The 20506-nt window shown below is 52.9% G+C and overlaps 1 protein-coding gene across 1 annotated transcript; it reads left to right on the forward strand.

Moving 5' to 3' along the window:
- Nucleotides 1-2790: 2790 nt before the first annotated feature.
- SPACA6 (sperm acrosome associated 6) lies at nt 2791-14454 on the forward strand. The gene is made up of 9 exons (XM_025367458.1): nt 2791-3607; nt 4286-4363; nt 11048-11116; nt 11978-12001; nt 12366-12443; nt 12576-12685; nt 13393-13549; nt 13645-13855; nt 14353-14454. Exons 1-9 carry the CDS (start codon nt 3394-3396, stop codon nt 14384-14386), a joined length of 975 nt encoding a protein of 324 aa, XP_025223243.1. The 5' UTR covers nt 2791-3393; the 3' UTR covers nt 14387-14454.
- The last annotated feature ends 6052 nt before the right edge of the window (nt 14455-20506 follow it).

Genomic DNA, 20506 nt, shown 5'->3' on the forward strand with positions numbered 1-20506 from the left:
AGGCCCAGCATCCATGCTCCCTGGGGGACCCGGGATTCCAGTCCCAGCCCCCTCCTCCCTCAGACCTGGGAGTACACCACCCAGTCCCCCACCCATTCCCCCACCCATTCCAAAATCCGAGCCCCCAGCCCCCTTTTTTCCAGGATCCAGGAGTCTGAGCCCTAGTCTGTTCTCTCAGACCAGGGAATCCACACTCCAGCCCCTAACTCCTTCAAAACCCCAGAGTTCAGAACCTCAGCCCCTCTTCCCAAGGAGCGCGGCCCCCAACCCTCTGCTCCTCTAGAACCCAAGCGTCCAGGCGTTGGCATCTTCCTCCCTTTGAAGCCTGCAGTTCTGGGGATCCCCAGGCCCCTCCTCCCCCGGAACCCACCTCCTCTTTAGCCCCAGCTGGAGTCCAGCCCTCCAGGGGTTAAGGGGGCGGGGCCAGCTGGTTACCATGGTGCCAGACTGTTTGGGTCTGCTCTCTGACCCTTGGGGGCTCCCCAGGGTCCGCAGAGAGAGGGAGGGGGACCTAAGCCTGGGGGAAGTCCAGAGCCTACCCCTTCCCCAAAGCCGGCCTGTGGGCCCAGGGAGTTCGCGTTTCCACCAATGCCTTGTCCAGTGACCTTGAACAAGTCCTAACCCTTCTCTCTCCGCCTCAGTTTCCCCAAGGAAACACTGGTTGACGGGTTGGGGAGATGCTTAGGTCCCGGGAATCTTTGAGATTCTCGGCTTCCCCTCTCCCCTCACCCCCCTCCTCAGGCCCCAGGCAGCCCCGGGGCATGCTGGGAACCCAGGCCTGGGCTCCGGGCCAGGTTGGTGGGGGGGGGGCGGGGGCAGCCTCCTCCCTTCCCCTTCCTCCCCACCTTGGCCTGACTCTCGCCCCCGCCTGAGGGTCTGGGAGGTTGGGAAAGAGGGAAGGGGGAAGAGAGGTGGGACCATAGACCCGTCTCCGGCCCCCCACCTCCCCCTTTCCTTCTCCGCCCCTTTCCCGCCTCTCCTCCCCCTCCTCAGCAGGTCGCTACCCCAGCCCTGGGCCCCTTCTCAAACCACCCCCACCCCACCCCCAGCTCCAGACCTGGCTCGAGCTGCGAGGGGGAGGGAGAGAGAGAAGGAGAAAGAGAGAGAAGGGAGGGAGACCCAAAGAGAGAAGGGGGAGGGGAGGAAAGAGAGAGACCTAAGAGGGAGGGAAGGAGAGAGAGAGGGAGAGAAAGGGAGAGAGATAGAGACTGAGAGAGAGCAGGAAGGAGGGAGGTGAGGGATGGAGAGAGGGAAGGGGTGGAAGGAGAGGAAGTGAGGAAAGACATCTGAAAAAAGGGGGTGGAGAAGGGTGAGAGACGAGAGAGAGACAGAGACTGAGAGGGCCAGAGAGAATGAGAGAGACAAAGAGAGGGAAGGGAGAGAAGGGGAGGATGAAAGACAGAAGGTAGACGAAAAGAAGGAGAAAGGGGGAGAGAGGGAAGAAAACAGGAGCGGGGAGAGGAGAGAGGCGATGGGGAGAGAGAGAGAAGCCAGCGCAGAGCCAGGGAGGGATGTCCTGATGCAGGAGGAGGCTAGGAACCAGGGAAGGTGGAAAGAAAGAGGGAGAGAGAAAAAAAGGCTGGGCCAGAGAGACCTGGACTGCGAGGAAGGAACGGGAAGGTGCGGCTGGAGCAGGGGCATCTAGAACCGGACAGTCCAGGAGGAGGGACTGGGCACGGGAGAGACCGCAGCTGGAGGGGCTCTGAGCCCAGGGGTGGGGAGGGTGGATGCTGGGTCCACCGCCCACCTCTCGCAGGCCGACTTTGGGAGCCTCTTCCCCTCTCTGAGGCTCAGCCCCCTCACCTGCCAAATGGGGATGCTTAAGGCACCTGGCTGTCTGGACTGGGAGGTGTCAGAGGACTGGTGCTCTGGGCCTGGTATGGGGTCAGCGCTGGGAGATTGTGGCTGTCATTATAAATGACCCAAAGAAGAGAGGAGAGAGGAAAGAAAGTACCCAGGGAGGCTTTGACGGTTGGCTAGCCCCTGGCCTCCTGGCCCTGGGCACGGAGTCTCTGCAGACTGACAGGAGGGTGGGTAGGAAGCAGGTGTGCCCAAAGGGCCAAATTCCAAGACAGATGAGGTTCTCTCCCAGCCGGCACCCAGGAAGCCAGGTTTTCTATCAGGCCATGCCTTCCCCAGGAGGCCTGCCTGGCCCAAGGGAGGAGAGACTGGGGGCGGGGACTCCTGGATCTCTGGGGAGAAGGGGGCTTTGGATCTGGACTCGTGAGTCTGAGGGAGGAAGGGGCTGAGTACTTGGATTCCACAAACATTTGGGGAGAAAAGGGCCAGGGGCCTGGATTCCTGGATCTCTGGTGAGGACTCTGGTCTCTGGTAAGGGCTTGGACTACTGGGTTCTTTAGGGAGGAGAGGGATGAGGGCCTTGACTCCAGGGTCCCTGATGAGGAAGGGGCTGAGGGCCTGGACTCCTGGGTTCCTTGGGGAGGAGGGGCCGGGGGCCCGGACTCCTGGGTCCTGGCACCCACCCGTAGAACCGACCTTGCGGGGCCTTCGCCGCACACAAGCTCGTGTCTGTGGGTCCGTGTCGGGGGCTCACCATCGCGGCTGGGGCCTCCCCGGCCCTCCCCCCCACTCCCTGGTCCTCCTGGTCCCTGTCTGTCTGTCTGTCGGGTCTGTCCGCCTGCCGCGCCCCCCGGGCTGAGGTAGGAGGTTGTATAGTTGAGGAGGACACCCAAGGAGATCACTATACGGCCTCCTAGCTTTCCCCAGGCTGCGCCCTGCACGGGACGGGGCCCGGCGGGGACCCCCAGCCCCACTCGGGGACCGTTAGCCCCACTGGGCTGCCCCAGGGACCCTGGGAGGAGGAGCCAGGCTCTTTTCTGTCCTTGTCGCTGCATCCCCTCCTTCCCCTGAAATCTGTTTTCCTTCCCTGTCTGTCTCTCCGTCTCCGCTGTGTCTCTGTGACTTCTGCGTCTCTTTCACAGTGGATCCTCCGACTCCCTTTTATTCTGGCTTTCTAGGTCTCTGCCCCTCCCGATATCTCTCCGTGTCCCTGTTTCTGTCTTTTTTGGTCTTTCTGTCTCTGGTTCTCGGAATGTCTCTGTACCCATCTCTATCTCTGACCCCCACCCCAGGGCCTACCCGGGCCACCGCGTACCATATTGCCAGTCTCTGGGTCCCTGAGACCCTTTAACCTGTGAGGACATCCAGGGTCACAGGTGAGGTTCTTGGGAGCCTGGCGTCTGGCCCAACCGCACACCTGGGGAATTGCTGGCCTGACCTCTGACCCCTGACTTCTCATACGCTTCCTCCAGAGCATGACATTTGACCCCCAACTGAAACCTGACCTCTGACCCTAGACCACTGGCCCTTCCCCCACCCTGTGGTGACTTCATAAAGGTTACTAGCTTCTCCCCTGGCCTTGAGACCCACACGATGGCCCTGCTGGCCCTGGCCAGTGCCGTCCTGTCTGCCCTGCTGGCCCTGGCTGTCTTCAGGGTGCCCGCCTGGGCCTGTCTCCTCTGCTTCACAACCTACTCTGAGCGCCTCCGCATCTGTCAGATGTTTGTTGGCATGCGGGGCCCCAAGCTCGAAGAGTGTGAGGAGGCCTTCACGGCCGCCTTCCGGGGTCTCTCTGACACCGAAATCAGTGAGGAGACCATCATCAGTGTCCTGGGGAAGGTGCAGAGGGAGGAACCAGAGAGGCCCAGAGGGTCAGGCTGAGGGACAGGCAGAGAGAAATAGTCAGAGGAGAAAGGCTCAAAGACCATGAGAATAACAGAGATTTAAGGACAGAGAGACACAGACAGGGGAAGACAGCAGGGCAGAGACTCAGAGGGGAGGATGGAGAGTCAGAGGGGAGGATGGAGACTCGGGAAAATGGAGAGTCAGAGAGGGGAAGATGGACACTCGGGAGGATGGAGAGTCACAGAGAGAGGGGAGGATGGATACTCAGAGAGGGGACTATGAAGAGATAGACAGGAGAGGATGGAGATTGGAGAGGGAACAGATACCCAGAGAGGGGAGGATGGAGACTCAGAGAAGGATGGAGACCCAGAAAGGGGAGGATAGAGATGAGGCAGAGACTAGGGAAGCAGGGTAGAGACTGGTCGGGGGCAGAGACTCAGGGAAGATGGAGACTCACAGAGAGGGGACGATAGAGACTTGGGAGGGACTCAGGAAGCATAGCGACTGTGGGGCAGAGAGTCAAGAGAGGGAAGGATACAGACTTGGGAGGGCAGAGACTCAGAGACAGAATGTTCCCATTAGGGACATGGTGGTGTGGGGAGCTGCCTCCCCCAGCCCCTGCCCCCTCCCTCACCGCCAGACTATGATGAGAGAAGCCACCTGCATGATGCCTTCACCCAGATGACCCATGCCCTGCAGGAGCTGGCTGCTGCCCAGGGTGAGTGTGTGCGGATGGGGAGATGGGAGATGTGGACTTGGAGCCCCCAAGAAATGGGTATGTGTGAGGGCCCGAGGAGTCTCAGGGACATTTAGGAGGCAGCTAGATACCCAGGTGCGGAGGAAGGAGGCCCCCAGAGTTGGGCAGTGATCTGGGAGGGGAAAGCTGGGAAGCCATTGAGCTCAGCTACTTGTCCAAGCAAAGGCTGAAGGTAGCTCTAAGAGCCAGGGGCTGAAGGTGGTGAGGGGGAAGGGACGCTGCAGAAATTGTCTAGAGCTGGAAGGCCAGATGGGGTCCGGTAGGCATAAGTTCTGCCATGGCTGCATGGCTCACAATCTTAACTGCCTATGAAGTTCTGGGTGGGTCACTGCCCCTCTCCTGGCCTCAACTTACCCATCTGTAGAGTGGGACAATCTTCTTGCCTCCTAGGATGGCCACGGAGCTCAGCGGCTGGGGAGGGCAGGGGGAAATTGGGGTGCCTGATGAGCCTGACCTTGGGGAAGGCATCTTCCTCTAGGATAGAACACACACACACACTCGCGCACACACACACACTCACACACACACAGATTTCTTATAAAATGATTCCACATTTTGAGACATGAGGCAGTTAGAGGGCAGGAAAACAGGAACAGCAGAGTGGATCGCTCAGGTGACAGCAGTGAGGAGAGACGAGGTGTGACTGTCCTGGTGAGACAGGCACACGCGACAGCCTTGAGGTGTGTGGCCGTGTAAAGAGACCTCAGGACTGGGGGCCACACGTGGTCGTTGGGCAGTAATCATGCCAGGTCACCATGGCCATGATCCCCACAGCGTGCCAGACCCTGGAACTGTGGAGGCTCAGAGTTGCAGGAGTTACAGAGCCCTGCGCTGTAGAATAAACCGGCTTCCTCTTAGATCCAGGAGCTCAGGGCTTATTCCCACACCCACAGTCGCTCCTTTTGCTTCCTGCTTTGCCCTCCAAGCGCCTTGTCAAAGATCCCGTAAGAGGGAAGATTCCCATCCACCCAGGGGGCATCCAGATCTGAGGCCCTAAAGCTCTCCATCTGGGGTGTGCAGGATTCCAGGAAATGTGCTTTCTCCCTACTTAGCCTGCCTAGTCACAGAAGCTTTTAAAAAGATCAGGAACCTTTGGATCTGGGAGTGGAAGCCTTCTGTGGGGCCGCATGTGGGACAAACTTGGAGGGGAGAGAGAAGAGGCTGGGTGAGGGTCCAGGCCAGAGCGGAGGCCTGAGTGGGGACTGGGGCTGTGAAGGTGGAGAAGGCGGCCCAGGGCCAGAGTTAGGTCTGCTGGGCTGTTTGGGGAAGCCTAAAGAACAGCGTCTGAGACAGGCCCTGCTCCGTGCCTGTAGGGCGGTGGGTCATCACTGAAGTAAGGAGCCTGAGAGAAAGAGCCGGGGGCAGAGGATGAGCTGGGTTAGAATGTAGTGACTTCGAGGAGTCTCAGGGACGTTTAGGAGGCAGCTAGATACCCAGGTGCAGAGTTCAGCAGAAAAAGTCAGAGTTTTGAGTCTCTTTCTTCAGGGCACTGGGGAGCTGCAGCAGGAGTGTGAACAGCGGAGAAGTAGGGGCAGCTCTGGGTGTAGAAAGAACCCTTTGGGGTCGTGTGGAAGATGGCCCAGAGGGAGAGTCTGGAGGCCGGGAGAAGCTGGTGCAATACGTTCAATGATATTTACTGAATGTGCCGGGAACAACCCTGGGAACACAGCTGTGAACAGAGCTGCAAACCACCCGTCCTCGGGGTTGCTTATATTGGGGCGGAGTCTGGGGAGACAGACAACAAACATAATAAAATATCTTAGTATCTTAGTATGTCAGTTGGTGATCCCTGCTGTGGAGGAAAACAGAGAAGGGGAAGAGAAAGGGGGGATAGTTTTCTTTTTTTTAATTTAATTTAATTACTTATTTATTTATTTGAGACAAGAGTCTCACTCTGTCGCCCAGGCTGGACTGCAGTGGTGCGGTCTCGGCTCACTGCAAGCTCCGCCTTCCGGGTTCACGCCATTCTCCTGCCTCAGCCTCCCAAGTAGCTATCCTCATAGACAGGTGGTCCTCAAGGCCCAGCATACATCAGAATCCCCTGGGAGCTTATTTAAAATGCAGATTTCTGGACCCCACCGCCTCTGACCAGCAGGTCCAAGGTAGGGCCCAGAAATGGACATTTCTGTCAAGATCCCAGGCAGTGCTCATGATGCGGCTCCGGGAACACTCTGAGAATTGCTGTTGTAGGCCCTTGGAATGACTTTTGTTTTTTGCTCTTGAAATGGGGGAGCTATTGGAGGACTTTACACAGAGAGACAGGATCTGACCTGGGATTTAACAAGATCTCTCTGGCAGCTATGTGGGTGCTGGACAAAGGCAGGAATTCCGACTTCCAGTGAGAAGCCTGCCCGTGGTGGCTTGGACCAGTCACAGTGGTCCGGGGGGCCCAGATGAGGTCTGAGCAAAGGGGAGTGGGCATAAGGATTTGACTGTGTGCCAGGCCTGCCCAGGCATGTTAGAGGCTATGTTTGCCATACACAGAGTCATTCATATTAAGTATCTTCCTAAAGGATATCCTCTACCGGCCCTGTGAGGCTGGGTTTTATAGTCCTGCTTATCAGATGGGAACGCTGGGGCTCTTCTGGACAAGAGCAGTAGACCTGGGATATATTTGGAGATAGACTGGACCAGATGTAGGTGGGTGAGGGCAATGGGAAGAATCAAGGATGACTTTTGCGTCTCCAGAGGGAGGAGCAGGGAGATGGAGGAGCTGACGTAGGCTGACTGCCTCTCGGTGATCCCAGGTGATCTTATTTGGATATGTGTATACATAAACCATGGAGTGGATGACCTGGTACAGACTGGATGCAGTATTAGGTGTGGAGATGATGCATGCAGCGATTAGGTATGGAGGCTCTGTAGCCGGACCACCAGGGTCAAACGTAGCCATGTGACTTTGGACCACTTCTGTAATCTCCCCACGCCTCCGTTTCCCCATCTCAAACTTGTAGATGGCAATCCTAAGTTTGCCAGCCTTCTCTAACACTCACTATGTGCCAGGAGCCATTCTACATGCTTAGCGATACCATCTCATACAATCCTTAAACGATGCCCTGAAAGAGTGGGGATGAGGAAGCTTTCACGGTTGTATGGCATCTCATCCTCCCCGAACCCTGTGATACAGACAGTGCTGTCATCCCCATTTGATGAATGAGGAGACTGAGGATCAGGAGGGCGAAGTCACTTGGCCAAGGTCACATGGGGAGGAGGGCTTGTGATTGATACTCAGATCTGAGACAGGTGTGCTCAAGATGGAAGCGCCAGGACTCAGACCCCAGATGATCTGAACCAGGGTCAGAGCTCCTGACGATATGCAACTCCTCTGGGGGAGACTTTACAACACCCACCCATGCCTCTTTGTGGCCTGCTTGCTGTAACCCAGGCCGTTTGGAACATTTCACTCCATTCGTATTCCCCTGGTGGGTTATAAGCCCAACCCACCACCATGACTTACTTGGTATATCCCACATTCACCCTGCCCATGAGTCCTTTGATTTGGCCCATAGAAATTCTTTGGATGACTCCTGCAACATCCTGGCATCTCATTTGTGCACCCCAGTCTGACCACATGCTCCTGATCATCCTGCCATATTGAGACCACACTCCTGCTCTGTGGCCAAGGAGAGACCATTAGGTCCTCATCTGAAACTCACTTCTCGGCATCAGTGCTTCCTCTCTCCAAGTGTATATCCAATGATCGTCGTTTCAGCCACTCTCTTGCCAATATCCTCAGTTCCCTCCCTTTTTGTATGGCTTTAATCACAGAGGACGCTTTCCCCTGTCCTTGCAATGGGTTAAGCCCATAGGAAGTTTATCTGTCCTATATAAAGTAAGTCTTGAGGTAGGCACTTAAGGGTAGTATGGCACCTCCATTTCTTGGGGATCCAAGCTCCTTGAAGGCTTAATATCCCAGGGAATAGCCCTTGTCCTCATGGTCCTGTGTGGCTGCTAGAGCTCCAACCATCGAAACAAATTTTCAGGCAGCAGGATGGATGAGGGGAACAATAAGATGGCACCACCTTCTCTCTGTTTTTTAGAGACAGAGTCTTGCTGTATTGCCCAGGCTGGAGTACAGTGGTGCAATCATAGCTCACTACAGCCTCGAACTCCTGGGTTCAACCATCCACCCACTTCAGCTTCCTGAGTAGCTAAGACTACAGACACATGCCATCACACTTGGCTAATCTATAAAAATTTGTTTAGAGATGGTGTCTTGATATGTTGCCCAGGCTTATCTTGAACTCTTGGCCTCAAGTGATCCTGTCACCTCAGCCTCCAGAGTAGCTGGGATTCCAGGTGCAGTACTACCTCCCTTTTAAGGCCACCTCCTGTGACTCACATATAACACATCCATTTATATCCTATAGCTATAGCTTGGTCACATGACCACAACTGCAAGGCAGGCTGGGAGATGAAGCCTTTTATCTGTGTTCTGTGGATATCGATATACAGATATTTGGAGGCAATGAACAATTCCTGGGTATTGCTTTGCTAGGACCACTGTAACAAAGTACCGTAGACTGGGTGACTCGAACAACAGAAGTTTCTGCCTTCCAGAAGTCTGAGATCAAGGTTTTGGTGTCAGCAGGGTTGGTTTCTTCTAAGGCCTCTCTCTTTGGCTTGTAGATGCTTTCTTCATATGTCCCTGTGTGCATCTCTGTGTCCTAATTTCCTCTTCTCATAAGGATACCAATCATACAGCATTACGGCCCACCCTAATGACCTCATTTTAACTTAATCACCTCGTTAAGAACCAAGTACAGTCACATTCTGAGGTACTGAGAGTTAGGACTTCAACATACAAATTTGCTTGGTGGGGGGGCACAATTTAGCCTATAAATCATTTCTGATTTCCACAAACCACCACGAGATCAAGTCAGCTGTCTACTTTTTCTTATTCCACTGGAACAAGCCACAAACCCATACAGTTTGGATTTGGAGACCACTGCAGTGGTCAAAACACAAAGCCAGGCATGGTGGCCCATACCTGTAATCCCAGCACTTTGGGAGGCTGAGGTGGGCAGATCACTTGAGGTCAGGAGTTTGAGACCAGCCTGGCCAACATGCTGAAACTCCATCTGTACTAAAAATACAAAAATTAGTTGGGCATGGTGGTGGGTGCCTGTAATCCTAGCTACTGGGGAGGCTGAGGCAGGAGAATCGCTTGAACCTGGGAGGTGGAAGTTGCAGTGAGCCAAGATCACGCCACAGTACCCCAGCCTGGGCAAAGAGCGAAACTCTATCTCAAAACAAAAACACCTAGAAAGACAAGGAAGATAAAAGAGTAAAAGATGGGTAAATACAGAAGTGAATAGAGGATGGGGACCATGGAAGTGGCCAGTGTGTGCCCCATTTCAAGGGAATGGCTGCTACTCATCTCCAGCTATTCGCTGCCTTATGGAAATACGATCTTTGTGTTACAGCTCTTCGAACTTTGTAAAAAGATGCCAAATGTTTTATGTGACATTCCAAATTTTATATGTTGGCAACTGGTTCATTTTCTTTTAAACACTTTCCAGGCCAAATATAACACATCCCAGGGATGGATTTGGGCCATAGGCCACCAGTTGGGGTCTCTAGTTTGAGTTGGATCCTGGAATTCATTGTACAAATACTAACTGAGCACTTTTAAGACTCAGGGTCCTCTCCAGGATTCAGAGGACACAGCGCTACAGAAGAACATGTTTATTTACTTATGAGACAGACATACGTGATCATCGTCTATATATAAATATATGTAATTGCAGATGGATGAGAGCTAGGAATGAAATGATTGCAATGAGAGACAAAAACAGGGAACTTGGTTAGATCTGTGGTGATGGAAGGATGATTAGGAGAAGGAAAAATGTGTTAAAAACTGAAGCCAGCATGTGCAAAGGCCCTGAGGTGCTAGAGAATGTGGTTGTTTTCATATGAAAGGAAATGAGGCCGGGCATGGTGGATCATGCCTGTAACCCCAACACTTTGGGAGGCTGAGGTGGGTGGATCACTTGAGGTCAGGAGTTCGAGACCAGCCTGTCCAACATGGTGAAACTCCATCTCTACTAAAAACACAAGTATTAGCCAGGCGTGGTGGCGCATTCCTGCAGTCCCTGCTCCTCGGGAGGCTAGGGCAGGAGAATCATTTGAACTCAGGAGGCGGAGGTTGCAGTGAGCCGAGATCACGCCACTGCACTCCAGCCTGGGTGACAGTGAGACATTGTCTCAAAAAAATAAAATAAAGGAAATGAAAGGTGGGCAGTAGGGATGGGACAGGGAGGGAGGGGGAACTAGGCCAAACCACGTAAGACCTAATAGGCCTTGCGGAGGAATTTTATCTTTATCCTCCCCTTCTCCCCGCAACAAGCCACACGCAGGTGTCCAGGAGGGCTTCCATCCTGGAGAGATTCAGGAGGCAGAAGAAAGGAGACTTAGGGACTTGTTAGCCTTCAAGTACACAAGGCGAGAGATAAGAAGAGGAGCAGAGGATATGGTAATAAGAGAGGGGTGAAGAGGGGCCGGGGAAGGGCAGATACCTGACAGCACGTCCTGTGAGCTAGGGCTGGCATAGCCCTAGCCAGGCTAGATCAGAATGCAGGACCAAGGACCAAGCCCTAGGGGAAGGGCTTTACTACACAGGCCGTCCTCCCCTCCACTCTCCAGGATCCTTTGAGGTTGCCTTCCCTGATGCTGCAGAGAAAATGAAGAAGGTCATTACACAGCTTAAAGAAGGTAAAATACGCTCCATCTCTCCTCTCCCAGACCCAATTAGAAAACCCCACTTTTGGCCGGGCACGTTGGCTCACGCCTGTAATCCCAGCACTTTGGGAGGCTGAGGCGGGCAGATCACTTGAGGTCAGGAGTTCAAAACCAGTCTGACCAACATGGTGATACCCGTATCTACCAAAGATATAAAAATTAGCTGGGCATGGTAGCGCATGCCTGTAATCTCATCTACTCAGGAGGCTGAGGCAGGAAAATCGCTTGAACCCTGGAGGCGGGGTTGCAGTGACTGGAGATTGTGCCACTGCACGCCAGCCTGGGTGACAGAGCAAGACTCCATCTCAAAACAAAACCCACTCCTGAGACCCCCATCTACTCCCCTTCAATCCCCTGGTTCCATCTCTTGAGCCTCAGACCTTGAGGAGGGGCTCTTACCCTGCATGGACCATTTTTTGATCCAGCCCCGCCCCTTCGATGAAGTTTCCCCTCCAACTGAGCCCCTTTCTGGGACTACTTCTATCCTGGCCACGCCTCTTTTAGTGAGCCACCACCTTAGCCCCGGTCTCCTGCAAGGATCGCCCAGGATCTAGCCCCGCCTCCTCGGTGGAATACACCTGGACTGCCCATCCCCCTCAGGGCCTACAGCAAACCAGTGTGGCTCCCCCGAAACCCCAAGTAGAAGGCTGGCAGCAGGCCTGGGCCTGACCTTGTAATGGAATGCTCAGGCTTGGCCCCGCCCCCAGGTTGTGACGAAAGCTTGGCCCTACCTCCTGGGAGCAATGCGTCCGGCCTTGTAACATCCGTTAGGGGAGCATCAGGCAGGGTTCTTCCCACGACTTTAAGGTAGTGATGTTTCCTCTTCCTCCACAGCCCAGGCCTGCATCCCTCCCTGCGGTAAGGACTTCATCTAAAACTTGGAATTGCGGGGTAAGGGAGGCGGTCGGAGCCGAAACCTACGACATCAAGTGGGGGAAATAGGGTGGGCTTCAAATCCTTAGGAGGCCAATAAGGGCTGGAGAAAAGGAAGTAAACCAGGTATTGCTCTAAATCCTCAGAAGGTGGGTGTGAGAGCCGAAGCAAACCAATAGGAACTCTAGAGGGCGGAGAGGCGTGAAAGTCGGCCAAGGACAGCAGGGAGGGCGAGGTCAAGATGCCACCTGGCCTATGGACCCTGGGAAGCTACACGGATCTCAAATGGGCCAAGGGCCCTGGGCTTGGGCGGGCAGGTGGCGCCTGACGCAGCGTTCCCGCCCCACAGGTCTCCAGGAGTTCGCCCGGCGTTTCCTCTGCAGCGGGTGCTACTCCAGGGTCTGCGACCTCCCGCTGGACTGCCCAGGTGAAGGGGCGGGACCTCGGGGTGCAGGAGACTAACTTGAGAAACAGGACCAAAGCACCGAGGGGCATGAGCTGGCTGGTGGCGAGCCAGACGTGGGCGGGGCCCAGCGAGTGAACCCAGCTCCGTCTTCAGTTCAGGATGTGACAGTGATTCGGGGCGACCAGGCTATGTTTTCTTGCATCGTGAACTTCCAGCTGCCAAAGGAGGAGATCACCTATTCCTGGAAGTTCGCAGGAGGAGGTGTGAGTCGGGGCGGGGCAGGCGCGAAGCGTTTAGACGGGGAGTTAGGCTTCACTAGAGGTTGGGGAGACAGCTTGCGGGGACTGGACTCCGCGAAGCTCCGTCTAGACACAGGCATCAGCAAGAGGAGGGTCCCGGGATTTAGGGGAGAGCTCGAAGATCAGAATGCAGGACCAAGGACCTGGGGCGGTGGCTTACAACTGTAATCCCAGCGCTTTTGGAGACCAAAGCGGGAGGATGGCTTGAGACCAGGAGTTCGAGACTGGCCTGTGCAACATACTAAGACCCCACCTCTACCAAAAAAATTTAAAAACAGCCGGGCGTGGTGGTGCACGCCTATAGTCCCAGACACTGGGGAGGCTGAGCGGGATGATTGTTTAAGTCCAGGAGTTCGAGGCTGCAGTGAGCTATGATCACGCCACTGCACTGCAGCCTGGGCGCCAAAACGAGACCTTGTCTGGAAAAGAAAAAAGAATAAACACCACATACATAAATAAAAGCAGGTTCTAGGGGTAGGTTATGCGTAAGGGTTTAGGAGTGAGGGGAAGGGGTGCGTTTACGGCAGAGGAGCAAGTAGAAGGCTCGGAGGCGGGCTGCTGAAGGCTCAAGGCCGGGACTCCAGGAGGCGTGGTCTAGCTCGGGGGGCGGGGCTTGTAGGTTACTCAGTGGCAAGCCGGAGTTGAGGAGTTTAAGCCCGCGCGTCTCGCAGCTCCGGACTCAGGACTTGTCCTATTTCCGAGATATGCCGCGGGCCGAAGGATACCTGGCGCGGATCCGTCCGGCGCAGCTTACGCACCGCGGCACGTTCTCCTGCGTGATCAAGCAAGACCAGCGCCCCCTGGCCCGGCTCTACTTCTTTCTTAACGGTGGGGCGGGGCGCGGCGGCGCGAGCGAGCGGGGCGGGGAGAGGGCGGGGCGAGGGGGTGGGGCTCGTGCCTGACTGACGTGCGCGCCCCTGCAGTGACGGGTCCGCCCCCGCGGGCGGAGACAGAGTTGCAGGCCTCGTTCCGGGAAGTGCTGCGCTGGGCGCCGCGGGACGCCGCGCTGATCGAGCCCTGGAGGCCCAGCCTGGGCGAGCTGCTGGTCAGGCCCGAGGCTCTGACGCCCAGCAACCTGTTCCTGCTTGCAGTCCTCGGGGCCCTCGCATCAGCGAGTGCGACCGTGTTGGCGTGGTGAGTCCTCGGTACCCCGGCGCCCCAGCATCTAGCTCCCCGCTCTCTCAGATCCCACCGAGAAGTCTGGGTTCCCACCAACCTCCAACCCAGGAGGTCGGGCTCTCAGTCCCTTCCCTCTCAGACCCACGAGTCCAGGTCCCAGCCCCTCCTTACTCAGCCCAGGAATCCAAGTCCCCAGCTCGCTCCTCCCTTAGATCTAAGAATCCAGGTCCCCAGCCCTTCCTCCCTCAGACCCAGGAGTCCAGGCCTCCACACCTCTCCTCACTCAGACCCAGGAGTCCAGGGCCTTAGCCCCTACTCCCTCAGATCCAAGAGTCCAGGCACCCAGGTTCCTCCTCCCTGAGACCCAGAAGCCCAGGCCCCAGCCCCTCCTCCCTCAGACCCAGGAGTCCAGGCCCTTGTCCACCTTTTCGACCCTGGTGTCCAGGCCTCCGGGACTTAAGTTTCTAGTCCCCAACCCTTCCTGTAACACACATACCTCTTTGTTTCCCCAGGATATTCTTTCGATGGTACTGCAGTGGCAACTAACAGAGGTATCTCTTTCCTCCTTCCCTATCCTATTTCCATTGTGAAAATAAAGAATATATTTCAACTCTGGATTGTTTCATTTCTGAAGGTGGTCACTACTAAGTCAGGTTGGAGGTGCAGCAAGCCCACACATGCCCAGATGAATGTGGCCCGCATAATGACAGTTAGGCATAGCTACCGCAGTGCAAGTTAGGTGGGAACCCAGATACCCCCTCAGGTTACTGGCTGTCTCCTTGACATTTCCACCTGCAGAAGGCACCCTCAAATAGAGTCCTCCATTTTGCCTTCAGAGGCTGTTCCTCCCCAAGGCTTTCCTCCTACCAGAAAGAGCAACACCATCCACCTAGCAGTTCAAACCAGAAACCCTGGAATCTGACTCCTCCTCCACTTCCAATTCATTTTCATTTCCAACTCTCAGACTTTTCAACTCCTAAATATCTCGTGAAGCTGCCTTCTCTGTGGTCCCAGTCACCCCCACCTCATGTCTGGATCAGTGGAGCAGCCCCCCGCCTCTCCTTGGTCTCTCCACTCTAGCCCATTCTCTGCATACCAGCAGGACTTGTTTTGTTTTGATTTATTGTATTGTATTTTATTTTATTTGGAGACAGCATCTCACTCCAAGGCCCAGGCTGGAGTGCAGTGGTGTGATGTCAGCTGACTGCAAACTCCGCCTCCCAGGTTCAAGCAATTTTCCTGCCTCAGCCTCCCAAGTGGCTGGGATTATAGGCATGTACCACCACACCCGTCTAATTTTTGTATTTTTAGTAGAGACAGGGTTGTACCTTGTGGCCAGACTATTCTCAAACTCCTGACCTCAAGTGATCCACCCGCCTCGGCCTCCCAAAGTGCTGGGATTACAGGCGTGAGCCACCGCGCCCAGCCGTTAACTCATTTTTTAATTTGGTTTTGCCTTTCCTACCTGAAAGGGAAGCTCCTTCTGAGCATGTACTCATTCTTGTTCACTGGTCTATTTCCCTTTATTAATTTGTTCATTCAGCAAATATTTATTGAGTGTTTACTATTTTGTCATGTACTTTCAAGGCACTGTAGAGATCCCAATGAAGAAATAAGAGACAAAAAGTTTGTATGGTACTCACATGAAACTTAGATTCCAGTGGACAGTAAAAGAAAACTGTTTCTCTCTTTTTTTTTTTTTTTTGTTTGAGATGGAGTCCTGATCTGCCGCCCAGGCTGGAGTGCAGTGCCACAATCTTGGCTCACTCTAGCCTTCATCCCCTGGGTTCAAGCAATTCTCATGCCTCAGCCTCCCAAATAGCTGGGACTACAAAGGCGTATGCCAACATGCCCAGCTAATTTTTGTATTTTTAGTAGAGACAGGGTTTCGCCATGTCGGCCAGGCTGGTCTCAAACTCCTGACCTCAAGTGATTGCCTGCCTCAGCCTCCCAGAGTGCTGAGATTATAGGCGTGAGCCACCGCTCCTGGCCAGAAAACTGTTTGTCTACTCCCAACATTTCTGACACTAAATGTGTGGGATTCTACCTCCTGCCCCCATACCAACCGGTTCTCCAACTCTCCCAGATACCAGTTGAGTGTCCTATAATTCATTCAATTCTAAAATAAACAACCCAGGGTTAGCGTCACACTACACAAGCTTTAAGAGCTCAGGCCCACAAGACTGACCCCACTTCAGACACCAGTCGCAAGTCCGGGGCTCCTTCAACCTGCAGCCCCCCAGCTCAGTAATTCGCTGGAATAGCTCGAATAACTCGGGGAAACATACTGGTTTATTATAAAGCAGAGTATGAAGGAAATAGGTTAATAGCCAGATGAAGAGGTAGATAGGGATAGGGTGAGGTCCAGAAGGGTCCCAAGTGCAGAAGTTTCTGTCTCCATGGGAGTTGGGATGCAGCAGCCTATCAGTGCATAGATGCATTCACCAGCCTGGAAGCTCTGCAAACCCCATATTTTAGGGATTGTTCTGGAGGCTACGTCATGTAGTCGTGATCACTTATTAACTCAGTCTCCATCCCTTTTTCCCTCCCCAAGGACTGGAGGGGGTGGGTGAGGCCGAAAGCACTTAAGCTCCCGATCATGGCCTAGTCTCGCTGGTGACCAGTGTCCATCCAGGAGATCACCAAGAGTCACTTGAGCAGAACAAACGATGCTGCTATCACCCAGGAAATTCAAGAGATTAGGAGCTCTATGTAAGACGCTTCTGTTGCCTACATCACTCCAGAAATTACGAGGGTTTAAGACTGTCAGAAACCAGGGACAGACACCAACTATGTATTTCTTATGTCACAGACAATAAATAAGAAAACAAAATACAAAGTTATATGGTAACGTGTGATGGAGAAGATAAGCAGAGAAACGGAATATGGGGCCGGGGGAAGTAGCAGTAGGATCTTTGGAGAAACCCTCACTGAGAAAGTGACATTTGAATAAAAACTGAAAGGGGATGACTGTATGAGTCATTATGTATATTTGTGTGAAGAGTGTTCGGGTGGCCAGGCGAGGTGACTCATGCCTGTAATCCCAACATTTTGGAAGGCTGAGGTGGGTGGATCACCTGAGGTCAGGAGTTCGAGACCAGTCTGGCCAACATGGTGAAACCCTGTCTCTACTAAAAATACAAAAATTAGCCTGGCGTGCTAGCACATGCCTGTAATCCCAGCTACTCAGGAGGCTGAAGCACGAGAATCGCTTGAATCCGGGCGGCGGAAGTTACAGTGAGCCCTGAGGCAGGAGTGCCAGGCAGGTGGGAAGACAGCCGAGAGGACATCCAGGAGGCCAATGTAGCTGGAGCAGTGCCTTAGGAAGTGAATACACAGTGAAGTCAGAGACCATGGGGACCAGATGGTGCCACTGGCTGCTGTGAAGTCTAGACTTACCTCTGTAAGAGATGAGGGTCAGCTGAGTGTGGTGGCTTACGCCTGTAATCCCAGCACTTGGGGGACTGAGGCTTGAGCTTGAGAGGTCAAGGCGCAGTGAGCCATGACTACATCACTGCAGTCCAACCTGGGCTACAAACTGAGACCCTGACTCAGAAGGAAAAAAAAAGGGCAAGGTGCAGTGGCTCGCGCCTGTAATCCCAGCACTTTGGAAGGCTGAGGCAGGCGGGTCACTTGAGGGCAGGAGTTCGAGACCAGCCTGGCCAATGTGGTGAAACCCTGTCTCTCCTAAAAATAAAAAATTAGCCAAGGGTGGTAGCAGGTGCCTGTAATCCCAGCTACTTGGGAGGCTGAGGCAGGAGAATCGCTTGAACTCGGGAGGCAGAGGTTGCAGTGAGCCGAGATCGCGCCATTGCACTCCAGCCTGGGCAAAAAGAGTGAAACTCCCACCTCAAAAAAAAAAAGAGATGACGTGAGCCATGACTGCACCACTGCAGTCCAACCTGGGCTACAGAGCAAGACCCTGTCACAAAAAAAGAAAAAAGAAAAAAGAAAGAAAAAAAGATGAGAGTCACGGGTGGCTTTTGAGCCAAGCAAAGGCAGGTCATGATTTGATTTCCATGGCTACTATGTGTTACTGGCGCATAACACATAGAACTGGGGCAAGGTGGAAGCTGGCATCGCTGAGAGGTGCTGCAGTAATCCAGGGACGAGATGCGGCCCCGGCAAACAAGGTGGTGAGGAGCAGTGGCTCTAGATATATCTTGAAGGTAGAACCAGTGGGATTTGCTGATGGTTCAGAATGTTGGATGAGAGAGGCCAAGAATAACCACGGTGGCACTGTCCAGTAGAACCCTGTGCCATGCTGGAAATATTCTAGATCTACACTGTCCAGTAGCACAGCACCAACCACATGTGGCCGTGAAGCACGTGAAGGTGACCTGTGCAACTAAGGAACTGAACTCATAATCTTAGGTAGCTCTTCAGGCAAGAAAGGGTGTCCAAAAAAAAAAAAAAAGAAAAGAAAAAAATCAACTCTGGTAGCTTTAATTACGTTAATGTTACATAGTTCCTGCTCTTTGACAACAGAATCGTAGAGGCCTGTGTGAGTATTCTTACCTGTGGATCACTCTGAACTCTTGTTTATTTGACTAAGAGCTCCTTGAAGGCAAGCTTCTTAATTGTTTCTATACTTGCAAACTAGGCAGAGTGTGTGGCATTCAATAGGTACTTGGTGAATGTTTTGGTGACTGATGAATCAAGGAATGCATGAACGGGAAAAAATTGTTTAGACTTCCATGTGGTAGTGGCTAGTGATGGACAGTTACAGCTCTAGCAGTTTTTGGCCTGAGCAGCTGGGAGGATGAAGTTCTGTTTACTGAGATAGAGAGACTGTTGGAGGAGCAGGTTTCGTGGGGATTAGCAGGGAGGAAGGGAAGAAGATATTAGGAGTCTGGATTGAGATGCCTATTAGGCATCCAAGTGGAAATGTCTTGGAGGCAGTTGGATATACAAGCCTGGAATTTAAGGGAGAGGTCTAGCATGAAGGTCTGTTTGGGAGAGTCCCATCTCCATGCAAGAAGCATGAATGAAGTATTCAGAGCCATTAACACTGGAGGCACAAGGGAAGTGGGTATAGATGGATAAGAGACGAGGATGAGAGGATCCAGGAAAGAAAACAAGGTGGAGGAAAGCAAGGTAACTGTGGCTTTCTGAAAGCCAAGTAGCTGTGCACGGTGGCTCACGCCTGTAATCCCAGCACTTTTGGGAAGCTGAGGTGGGTGGATCACTTGAGGTCACAAGTTTGAGACCAGCCTGGCCAACATGGTGAAACCTGTCTCTACTAAAAATACAAAAATCAGCTGTATGTGGTGGCACATGCCTGTAGTACCAGCTACTTGGGAGGCTAAGGTAGGAGAATTGCTTGAACCTGGGAGATAGAGGTTGCAGTGAGCTGAGTTCGCGCCACTGCACTCCAGCCTGGGCGACAGAGCAAGATTCCATCTCAAAAAAGAAAAAAAGGAAGTCAAGTAAACAGTTTCAAGAAGGAGTGATCAACTGTGTCAGACACAGCCAAATCATGACATAGGGCTGAGAATTGGCTATTGGTTTTAGCGACGTGGATATCATTGATGAACTTGACAAAAGCAGTTTCTATGGAGAACTAGAGGAAAGCATGACCATCTGATTGGCGTGGGTTTAAGAGTTAATGGAAATCAACATCATTAGTCATTAGGGCGGTGCAAGTCAAAGCCACAATGAAATGCTACTTCACACCTGCGAGGAAGGCTGTAATAAAAAAAGTCGGGTAATACAAAATGTAGCAAGGGCGTAGAGAAATTAGAACCCTCATACATTGTTGGTGGGAATGTAAATGGTACAGTCCCTGTGCAAAACAGTCTGGCAGTTCCTCAAAAAAATTAAACATAGAATTAACATAAGACCCAGCAATTCCATTTCTAAGTATACACCCAAGAAAATTAAAAAGCTGTGTCCACACCAAAACTTGCACACGAATGTTCATAGTAGCATCATTCATACAGCCAAGAGGTGGAGACATCCCAAATATCCATCAACTGATAAATGCATAAACACAATGCAATATAGCCATACTGCAGAATATTATTTGGCCATAAAAAAGGAATGAATCAGTGATAAATGCAACAACATGGATGAACCTTGATATGCTAAATGAAAGAAGTCACAAAAAAAGCACATACTGCAGGATTCCATTTATATGAAATAGCCAAAATAGGTAAATCTATAAAGAGAAAGCAGATGAGCAGCTATCCAGGTCTTAGGGGGATAAAGGGGTGAGAAAGGAGACGTGAGCTGCCAATGGGGATGGGGTTCCTTTTGTGGGGTGGAGGTTGCAGTGAGAACATTTAGAAAATGTTCTAAAATTAGATTATGGTGGTGGCTGTGCAAACTTGTAAACTTACTAAAAAACGTTGGGTTGTACCGTTTGTTTTTGAGATGGAGTCTTATTCTGTCACCTAGGCAGGAGTGCAGTGGCATGATCTCACCTCACTGCAGCCTCCGCCTCCCAGGTTCAAGTGATTGTCCTGCCTTAGCCTGCTGAGTAGCTGGGATTACAGGCACATGCCACCACGCCTGGCTAAATTTTTTTTGTATTTTTAGTAGAGATGGGGCTTCACCATGTTGGCCATGCTGGTGTCGAACTTGTGACCTCAAGTAATCAGCCCACCTCAGCCTCCCAAAGTGCTGGGATTACAGGAGTGAGCCACCACACCCGGCCGAATTGTA

The sequence above is a fragment of the Theropithecus gelada genome, chromosome 19 (genome assembly GCF_003255815.1).
Source record: "Theropithecus gelada isolate Dixy chromosome 19, Tgel_1.0, whole genome shotgun sequence".
Lineage (NCBI taxonomy): Eukaryota > Metazoa > Chordata > Mammalia > Primates > Cercopithecidae > Theropithecus > Theropithecus gelada.